Source organism: Lithobates pipiens, unplaced genomic scaffold, assembly GCF_037356315.1.
Source record: "Lithobates pipiens isolate NorthernLeopardFrog02 unplaced genomic scaffold, aLitPip1_a1.2 Scaffold_56, whole genome shotgun sequence".
NCBI lineage: Eukaryota > Metazoa > Chordata > Amphibia > Anura > Ranidae > Lithobates > Lithobates pipiens.
The window spans coordinates 1,891,265-1,902,435 of record NW_027507878.1 but is presented as its reverse complement, the minus strand read 5'-3'; the positions used below and the strand labels follow the sequence as shown (position 1 = coordinate 1,902,435).

Here is an 11,171-nt window from a genome sequence, read left to right as displayed (position 1 = left end):
GTGTGTACAGTGTTACATGTCATGTGTGTACAGTGTTACATGTCATGTGTGTACAGTGTTACATGTCATGTGTGTACAGTGTTACACGACCGCGCAATTGTCACTCAAAGTGTGAGAGCGCTGAAAGGTGAAAGTTGTCCGGGGCAGGAAGCGGGGTGAAGGTGCCCGGTATTGGAGGGGTTACCCATCAATACACGCTGTTCCAGTAGGAGATCCAGGTTGCCCCCCTCGGTGGGCGGACGGCCCCCCGGCACGCTCTGGCGGTCGCACAATAGTCGGGTTCTCTGTATTGTGATGGAGTCACATGACACTCAGACAAATTGTTCTTTCTGTTGCTCAGCACTTCCAATATTTTCTTTGGAGCCCCAGAGAGTCGCTCTGCGCCAAGCGCCGCACAGAAGGAATTGCATTTTTCTCCAACACGTGCGATTTTCTGCAGCTGTAAAAAAAAAGGGGGGAAAAAAGGAAAAAAAAAAGAAAATTTGAGAGAAGAAGAAATAGAAGAAGAAGAAGAAGAAGAAGAAGAAATAGAAGAAGAAGAAGAAGAAGAAGGTTTTTGTTCTCATCGCCTTCCTTTCCAAAATCTTTTATAATTGCAGAAATGATCGTCTGCGATCCCCGAATGTCTGCAGATGTGACTTATTTTCTTTAGGATCCTGGGGGGGGGTTGGGGGGGGGGCAAACATAAACTGACTTTATCATACACATATGGTCCTGCGCTTCTCAAGTTACAACACAGTCCTGCTTCTTTTTTTCTTCTTAAACTAGTGGAGCTGATGCTGTGTCTGCAGACAGAGGAGAGGCGGCCACAGGAATCGCCTTCCAGGAGGAAACATTCCCAGGAATTCTCAGGTTAGTAAATAGGAAGAAATGACTGAAGATTCTCCTCTTCACATCTGCTGGGAAAACACGACGAGGTGACTTCTTATTGTCACTTTATGTCGTTGTGATGGGAAGAATTCTGGATCCTATCAGTGGGAGATGATGAGGAGGAGGAGGAGGAGGAGGATGAGGATGAGGATGATGATGAGGATGAGGATGAAGATGATGATGAGGATGATGATGAGGATGAAGATGATGATGAGGATGATGATGAGGAGGAGGATGATGATGGTGAAGAGGATGATTATGAGGAGGGTAATGGGGATGAGGAGGAGGAGGATGATGATGAGAAGGATGAGAATGATGAGGAGGAGAAGGAGGATGAGGATAAGGATGATGATGAGGAGGAGGATGATGATAAGGGGGAGGATGATGAGGAGGATGAGGACGATGATGAGGAGGATGGTGAGGATGATAGTGAGGATGAGGAGGAGGATGAGGAGGAGGAGGATGATGATGGTGATGAGGATATTTATGAGGAGGAGAATGGGGACGAGGAGGAGGATGATGATGGGGAGGAGGATAAGAATGATGAGGAGGAGAAGGAGGATGAGGATAAGGATGATGATGATGAGGGGGATGAGGGTGAGGATGATGAGGATGATGATGAGGAGGATGATGATGAGGAGGAGGAGGAGGAGGATGATGAGGGTGAGGATGATGATGAGGAGGATGATGATGATGAGGAGGAGGAGGAGGAGGAGGATGATGAGGAGGAGGATGATGAGGATGAGGTTAAGGATGATTTGATTTTTTTATTGTTTTGAAGAGTTTTTTGTTTACATTGTTGCTGTTTTGCATTTTTGTTTACATTGTTTTACATATATGTTTTTTTTAAATAGGAAAAAATGAGTGAAATGTTATTTTATGTTATTGTTATTATCGGGGCGTTCGCAGATCAGACCGCAGTGCGGGAAACCCACATTCCATGCACATTCCCCGCATCGCATTCAAAACACACTGCAGTTGGTGTCACAACTGAACGACACCCAAAATGCGGGTCACAAGCGCAGTGCACTTTCCTGCATCGGCTTGCTTCCAATTGCAGTGACTTTCCATAAGTGGTGTATGGATTACTATTGCTGCGATGTAGTGCAATTTGAGCTCATTCAAAATGAACTGCATGCGAATCGCACAGGAACACCAGCGCATTTCTGTGCGATTTCTCCTGTGAACCGGCATTTCGATTTGTGTTGGGAGTTTAAAGTGTTCTACATTGATACATGAATAGAGTCATACATGGATCCATTGACACACTGATACATTGATATTGGATACATTGATACATGGGTACATCGATACATCGATTAAATGATATATTGCTACATTGACACACTGATAAATAGATACATTGATGCAATGATGCATTGATACGTTGACATATTGATACATTGATATAATGATATATGGATACATTGATACATGGATATAATGATACATTGACACATTGATATATGGGTACATTGATACATCGATTCGTTGAGAAATTCCTGCACTGACACATTGATACATAGATACATTGATACGTGGATATATTGATACATCTATATAATGATACATTGATACGTGGATATATTGATACATCTATATAATGATACATTGATACGTGGATATATTGGTACATTGATATAATGATACATTGATACGTGGATATATTGGTACATTGATATAATGATACATTGATACGTGGATATATTGATACATGGATACATGCTGGTTGCCTGGCCACATCTGACTCCAGTTCTTAGAAACTCTCATCCACAACACGCATTCCTCCAGAGAAGTTGGTGTTTGGTAGGACACAGAGGTAGGAAGAGCACAGAGGTAGGACTACAGGGCAGCCATAGGGCATTGGGGGATGAAGAGCACAGGGGGGAGCCTGAGAGCACGGAGGCTGGAGAGCACAGAGGTAGGAGTACAGGGCAGCCATAGGACATTGGGGGGCAGGAGAGCACTGGGGGGGGGAGCCTGAGAGCATGGGGGGCAGCAGAAAGAAGCTAGATAGAAGGAGCAGCTGCATACAGAAGAATCAGTCTCTCCATTTTCCTCCTTTTAATAATCAGACACTTACCTGTCCCAGGGTCCAGTGATGCGGGGGAATGAAGCCCCGCTCCTCTCACCCTCCTCTCCCACTGCTCTCTTCTTGTAACTGTGGGCGCCTGGCTGTGGCTTCACAGCCGGACACCCACTGCGCATGCCACCCCCCCCCCCCCCCCCCCCGGGTCCAAGGGGTCAAAGACGTCAACAGGAGCCCGTCCTGATGGCTGTTGATCATCAGTAGTTAACAGTGAGCTGTCAGTGAGAAGACCTGGGTGAGAGGGAAGGAGCGCCCTATGTCCAGAAACATGCAATTCTTGGTGTCGGGTTCACAAAACATTTACAGCGAACCAACGCGTTTCAAGGGAATGGGCTTCCACTTCTTCAGGCCTGACCTGTTAGTTTTGGGTGGGGTTAGGTTCTGGACTGAGGACCACCATCCCGGTATCCAGTAGGCAGGGTGCCAGCTTGTGATGGTGCAGAGGCAACAGGGCAAAGGATGTTTGGCACCAAAGCTGTCAGTGACAGCTCAACCACAGATGTGGGGGTGTTGGTGGAACATGCCCCAGAACAAGACAACAACACATATACAGTATGTGGTAGCTGGGCATTAGAGGAGCTGTAAAGGCAGAAGGTGCATTCTATGCATTATAAACCTTCTGTGTGTAGCTCCCCCCCCCCCCCCATTACCTACCTGAGCCCCTTCTCTCTCCAGCGATGTCCATAATTCCCTCAGCCACCCAGTACACTCCTCCTGATTGGCTGAGACAGAGCAGTGGTGCCATTGGCTGTCAATCAACGTCAGTCAACCAATCAGGGGGGGAGAGAGGCGTAGCCAGGTCGGGGCTCCGCATCTGAATGGATACACAGAGCTTTGATTGGGCTTGGGAGCAGGGGCGGACTGACAACTCATGGGGCTCCTGGGCAATAGGAGATTCTGGGGCCCCCAGGCAATCAGAGATTATGGGGCCACACAGTATACACACACACACACACAGTATACAATCACACAGTATACACAGACATGTTTCTATTGGCTGAGAAGGTACTGGAGAGGTGGGGCAGCTATAATCTCAGGATTTTTAGACCAATAAGATGTGGGTAAGGGACATTTCAGAGGCAGATGTAAATAAAACACAGATTTTTACATACTGTCCCTGGTTTTACTGAGGCTGGCAACCCTGATGGGGCCCCCTAGTGGCTCAGGGCCCTCGGTCAGTGCCCGAGTAGCCGAATGGTCAGTCCGCCCCTGCTTGGGAGCCCCCTGTAGCAAGCTGCTGGCTGAGGGGCACTCAAAGGAGGGAGGGGCCAGGAGCAGCAAAGAGGGACCCCCGAGAAGAGGAGGATCCGGGCTGCTCTGTGCAAAACCAACTGCACAGAGGAGGGAAGTATAACATGTTTGTTATTTAAAAAAAAAAAAAAAACCTTTACAATCACTTTAAGGCTATTAGAAATGGTGGCCTCCTATACTGCCTACCATGCCTTGGGTAGGGATGAGCCGGGTGGAGTAATCCTCCGTGCTGCGGCTCCTGAAATGTGACATCTCAGCCTGCCCCGGTGGATTGGTTTAGAAGAAGAGGCCAGAACTTGTCAGGAGACGGGGGGCTACTCCGCCTGCACTGTAAAAAAGGAGTAAATAGCCCCCTATGTATCCCAAGCTCCTGTTGCAGAACTGATGGGGCTCAGGGAACTTCTATTGCATTGAGTTTTCTCTTTGAGGCTATCGGAGAGGCAGCAGCCCGGGACCAGAAGAAGGTCCATTTATAGTAGAAGTTGGTTGCTTGTCGGCCCCTTTAACGGAGGATTCGAATTTACATCCAACGGTATTTATTCTTTGCTTCTACCGGTCTGGTGATGGCACCCATAGACCTCCGTTAGAGAGGAGTAGGGCGCTATCAGATGGTTCAGCTCTCCGGTATTTATCAAACACAGTGGCGTAACTAGAACCTTCAGAGCCCCGATGCAAGAAACCATGAAGGGCCCCCCTGAACCCCAGCCAGGGCTCTTCCCTCCGAGTCCGGTGGTGGAACTCCAGGGCGTGGTCACAGGTATGACCTTTGTGAGCCCTGTAGTTCCACCACTGGTATCAGCAGTTTTTATTTATTTTTTTTTTTACATTTTTAGGTGCCCCATTGGGGGACTGTCCCTAGGCAGGATTGGGTCCCCGTCCCCAGAAGAGATGAGGTCCTTTTCTCCAGGGCAGATGAAGTTACTGCCCCCAGGTGAGAAGGGGTCCCTGTCCTCACGTGAGAAGGGGTCCCTGTCCCCAGGGGGATATGGAGGGGGTATGTAATAGTGTGTGCTAGCTGCCTATGCTGCTGCCGGCCATATGTAGAGGGGGCTGCATGGGCCCCCTGCATCACAGGGCCCGGTTGCAGTCGCGACTGCTGCACCCCCTATAGTTACGCCCCTGATCAAACACTAACATAGAATTTTTGGGTGAACTAAAACTTTGTATGTGGAGGAGTAATTTGTTTTTGTTTTTTAATTTAAATTATTGAAAAGCTGCTTCACCTTGGTGCCCTTTGTATTCTCCATAGGCATTCTCTGCTTCCAACCAATCACCATTGTGCTGATGGTCATACCAGTTCAGCATGGCTTCCAAGATATCTAGAATCGGCCAACTGGAACATCTGACCACCGCCGTCCTTCTCTTGTATGTTGGCTTATCCCTGGCCCAGCAAGACTGCAAAGGCGTGGTGTGTGAGCCCCCGGTCAACTGCAATGAAGAAGTGCTTCAGGAGGGTTCTTGTTGCCCAAAATGCGTGCAGTTCGGATGCACCTGCGAGGGCTACCAGTTTTACGACTGTGTGAGTGTCGGCTTCAAAGATGGCAAAGTGCCCGAAGGAGAGTCCTACTTTGTGGATTTTGGAAGCACGGAGTGTTCCTGTCCACCTGGCGGTGGTCGGATTAGCTGCGACTTTATCCCTTGCCCCGAGCTGCCCCCAAATTGCATTGACATAATTCAGCCAGTGGATAGTTGTATTCAGTGCGGGAGAATTGGGTGCGTTCATGGAGGAGAAAAGTACGAGGCCGGGCACACCTTTCACATGTCAGAGTGCAAGGTCTGCCACTGTCCCAACACCGGAGGAGATCTGATGTGCTACACTCTTCCCCACTGCATCTCAGATGGCGACAACAGCACCCAACCCATGGACATGATAGAAAGCGACCCAGAGAGACAATATGACTACCCCTACAGTCATGAACAAGAGGAGCCCATCAACAGCGAGATCATGGAAAGGAACAACAACTACAAAAGGAACGCCCTGCAGGTTCGCTCCATGGCAGATTATGGGGAAAATATTGATGAACTCATTGATGTTGAACCTTCACCTACACCCACTTTACCCCCAATGTTGGTGGAGCTGACAACGGTGAATGAGATTCATCTCTCCACCCAACCTGAAAGAAGCACCCTCAACATCCAGACTACCCAGATAACCAGCACTCTGACACCAAGCACACCCAAGGCCACCACTGCTAAAGTCTTACCCGAGACCACAACTGCTAAAGTCTTGCCCAAGGCCACCACTGCTAAAGTCTTGCCCAAGGCCACCACTCCTAAAGTCTTACCCAAGGCCACCACTCCTAAAGTCTTACCCGAGACCACCACTGCTAAAGTCTTGCCCAAGGCCACCACTGCTAAAGTCTTGCCCAAGGCCACCACTCCTAAAGTCTTGCCCAAGGCCACCACTGCTAAAGTCTTGCCCAAGGCCACCACTGCTAAAGTCTTGCCCGAGACCACAGCTCAGCCAACCAAGAAGGAGCTTCAAAAGCCAACAAGTCCAACTCTGACAACCATAGAACATCCAACAAAGCCAAGCACGGCCCCGACTATGGTAAAGACTACCGCAAAAGGAGAGACTCTGAAAGCAGATCCACAAATAAGCAGCCAGGAGGACCCGAGTCCATCGGAAAATAAAACTGATTCCCCCAAAAAGGAGAAAGAAGGAACTGTGCTCCCAGAAACCGAGGAACCAACAACAGCGCCTGTCCTTCTTAGCCCGAGTCCCTCCACGGGGCCACAAGTTCTGCTTCCGAAATTGCTGAGCGAAGGCGGGGCTCCAAAGGACGTTTTAAATCATTCAAGATCATACGACGGTAAGATGATTTTTTTATGTTTTTTTTTATTTATTTTTTAAACAGAATTTTTTTTTAAAACAGAATTTAAACAAGAAATTTAAATGTGAACCCACGCATGACAGTCCTTCACATAGCAACACCATGGGGTGCGTTTCACCTCTCCTGTCCTGGTACTGCACATCAATTACCCTCCATAGGGCACTAATAGACCCCACAAGCAGTTCCGGATTTATAAGAGGGCAAAATGGCCCCAGGCTCCCCTGATATAAGGTGCCCCCCTCTACATAGAAATAATGTAAAAAAAAAATAATAAAAAAAAATAAATAAAAATTATATAAAATAAAAAAAATTATATAAAATAAAAAATATAAATAATAATAATAATATAATATAAAATATATATTAATTAGAAATTACTTTCTTTTATTAAGAGCGACTAGTGGTTGGTCTACAAAACATTATATTAAAAGAGGACCTCTACTGTGGAGACTGTGTCCCAAAACATTTATTTATTTATTTATGTCCAAAAACATTTATTTATTTATTTATGTCCAAAAGCATTTATTTATTTATTTATTTATGTCAAAAACATTTATTTATTTATTTATGTCCAAAACCATTTATTTATGTCCAAAAACATTTGTTTATTTATGTCCAAAACCATTTATTTATTTATTTATGTCCAAAAACATTTATTTATTTATTTATTTATGCCCAAAAACGTTTATTTATTTATTTATGTCCAAAAACATTTATTTATTTATTTATGCCCAAAAACATTTATTTATTTATTTATTTATTTATTTATGCCCAAAAACATTTATTTATTTATATCCAAAAGCATTTATTTATTTATTTATTTATGTCAAAAACATTTATTTATTTATATCCAAAAGCATTTATTTATTTATTTATTTATTTATTTATGCCCAAAAACATTTATTTATTTATATCCAAAAGCATTTATTTATTTATTTATTTATGTCAAAAACATTTATTTATTTATTTATGTCCAAAACCATTTATTTATTTATTTATGTCCAAAAACATTTATTTATTTATTTATTTATGTCCTCACAGTCTCCACTCTAATTCATCTCAAAGGTGTTCTATCGGGTTCGAGGTCAGGACTCTGTGCAGGCCAGTCAAGTTCCTCCACCTCAAACTCGCTCATCCATGTCTTTATGTACCTTGCTTTGTGTACTGGTACAAATCATTTGTTGGAGGGGGGATTATGGTGTGGGGGAGGGGGGATTATGGTGTGGGGAAGGGGGGATTATGGGGAGGGCAGAGGGGGGATTATGGTGTAGGGGGAGGGGGGATTATGGTGTAGGGGGAGGGGGGATTATGGCTTGGGGGAGGGGGGATTATGGTGTGGAGAGAGGGGGGATTATGGTGTGAGGGAGAGGGGATTATGGTGTAGGGGGAGGGGGGATTATGGTGTGGGGGAGGGGGGATTATGGTGTGGGGGAGGGGGGATTATGGTGAGGGGAGAGGGGGGATTATGGTGAGGGGAGAGGGGGGATTATGGTGTGGAGAGAGGGGGGATTATGGTGGGGGGGAGAGGGGATTATGGTGTAGGGGAAGGGGGGATTATGGTGTGGGGGAGGGGGGATTATGGTGTGGGGGAGGGGGGATTATGGTGAGGGGAGAGGGGGGATTATGGTGAGGGGAGAGGGGGGATTATGGTGTGGGGAGAGGGGGGATTATGGTGTGGGGGAGGGGGGATTATGGTGTAGGGGGAGGGGGGATTATGGTGAGGGGAGAGGGGGGATTATGGTGTGGGGGAGGGGGGATTATGGTGTGGGGAAGGGGGGATTATGGGGAGGGCAGAGGGGGGATTATGGTGTAGGGGGAGGGGGATTATGGTGAGGGGAGAGGGGGGATTATGGTGTGGGGAGGGGGGATTATGGTGTGGGGGAGGGGGATTATGGTGTAGGGGAGAGGGGGGATTATGGTGTAGGGAGAGGGGGGGTTATGGTGTGGGGGAGGGGGATTATGGTGTAGGGGAGAGGGGGGATTATGGTGTGGGGGAGAGGGGGGATTATGGTGTGGGGGGAGGGGGGATTATGGTGTAGGGGGAGGGGGGATTATGGTGTGGGGGAGGGGGGATTATGGTGAGGGGAGAGGGGGGATTATGGTGAAGGGGAGGGGGATTATGGTGCGGGGAGAGGGGGGATTATGGTGTGTGGGGGAGGGGGGATTATGGCGGGGGGTTGTTTTTCAGAGGTTGGGCTTGGCCCATTAGTTCCAGTGAAGGGAACTCTTAAGGCGTCAGCATTCCAAGAAATTTTACACAATTTTACACTCCCAACTTTGTGGGAACAGTTTGGGGGACGGCCCCTTCCTGTTCCAACATGACTGCTCACCAGTGCACAAAGCAAGGTCCATAAAGACATGGATGAGTGAGTTTAGGGTGGAGGTACTTGACTGGTCTGCACAGAGTCCTGACCTCAACCCCCATAGAACACCTTTGGGATGAATTAGAGCAGAGATTGGTGAGCCAGGCCTTCTCGTCCAACATCAGTACTTGACCTCACAAATGCTCTTCTGGAAGAATGGTCAGACATTCCCCATAGACACCCTCCTAAACCTTGTGGACGGCCTTCCCAGGAGAGGTGAATCTGTTATATCTGCAAAGGGCCAACTCAATATTGAACCCTCCGGACTAAGACTGGGGGGGTCATTAAAGATCATGTGTGTATAAAGACAGGTGTCCCAATACTTTTGACAATACAGTGTATGTTGGTAAAATATGTCATCATAATTCATCTAGAAATGTCTATGATGTCATCTCTGCAGTGGAGATCCCAGCGGGGGGCTGAGTGGGAAACGCGTTACACTTTCCCTTAATCGCATCGGGCGACACGTTTTACTCTGGAACAAAAATGTAACTTTTGTTTTATTTTCTTCTTTCTGGAATGTGGGATGTGATTTTCTTTCCTATCTGACAGATAAGAGACTCGTTATCTCCGGCAGATAACGACCCCCCTGTGGGCACCCAGCGGGGGCCCCCCCCATGCTTTGTACTCCTTCCCTTATCACAGGAAGGAAGCCCCGTCCCCGGAATGTCACACAATGTCTGAACACGTTACATGTCTGTCCTCGGAGACAACGTCTCATATGTTCTCCGCCGGTCCGGGGCGTCCGGGGGGCGTCCGGGGGGCGTCCGGGGGGCGTCCGGGCCCTGCAACAAATTCCAGATTCTTTATAATGAAAAAAAAAAGCAAAATGTGAGAAGCTCAGAAATCCCGTCCGGCAAATATCTGGAATAAGACAAATATTATCACAATTGGCCCCAGTTAGCACAAAATAGTTTTCCCGCCAGCCAGGCTCCATTCCTATTTCTGGGGTTTGTGGTGGGAGGAAAAAACAGAAGTTATGAAAGATACACTACATTACCAAAAGTATTGGGACACCCATATTACCAAAAGTATTGGGACACCTGCCTTTACACACACATGACCTCTAATGACATCCCAGTCTTAGTCCGGAGGGTTCAATATGGAGTTGGCCCTTTGCAGATATAACAGATTCATCTCTTCTGAGAAGGCCGTCCACAAGGTTTAGGAGAGTGTCTATGGGAATGTTTGACCGTTCTTATAGAAGAGCATTTGTGAGGCTGATGTTGGACGAGAAGGCCTGGCTCACAGTCTCTGCTCTGATTCATCCCAAAGGTGTTCTGTCGGGTTGAGGTCAGGACTCTGTGCAGGCCAATCAAGTTCCTCCACCCCAAACTCGCTCATCCATGTCTTTATGGACTTTGCTTTGTGCACTGGTGAGCAGTCATGTTGGAACAGGAAGGGGCCGTCCCCAAACTGTTCCCACAAAGTTGGGAACATGAAATTGTCCAATATGTCTTGGTGTGCTGACGTCTTAAGAGTTCCCTTCACTGGAACTAAGGGGCCAAGTCCATCCCCCCGAAAAACAACCCCCCACCATAATCTCCCCACCACCAAATGATTTGGACCAGTGTACAAATCAAGGTCCATAAAGACATGGATGAGCGAGTTTGGGGTGGAGGAACAGGACTGGCCTGGCTCACAGTCTCCGCTCTAATTCATCCCAAATGTGTTCTATCGGGTTGAGGTCGGGACTCTGTGCAGGACAGTCAAGTTCCTCCGCCCCAAACTCGCTTATCCATGTCTTTATAATTTTGTAATTCC

The 11,171-nt window shown here is 47.2% G+C and overlaps 1 protein-coding gene across 4 annotated transcripts in view; it reads left to right on the top strand.

The window, feature by feature from the left end:
* The first annotated feature begins 687 nt into the window (after nt 1-687).
* Nucleotides 688-11,171, top strand: part of FBLN2 (fibulin 2) — a 56,871-nt gene continuing 46,387 nt past the window's right edge. For 2 of the 4 annotated variants that reach the window (XM_077467471.1, XM_077467469.1), the window contains exons 1-2: nt 688-852; nt 5,460-7,023. In XM_077467471.1, coding sequence (XP_077323597.1) covers nt 5,514-7,023 — 1,510 coding nt within the window. In that variant the 5' untranslated portion in view covers nt 688-852; nt 5,460-5,513. Of the gene's footprint in view, nt 853-4,648; nt 4,743-5,459; nt 7,024-11,171 lie in introns of those variants that run through there. The other 2 variants (XM_077467472.1, XM_077467470.1) reach the window with 2 other exon arrangements.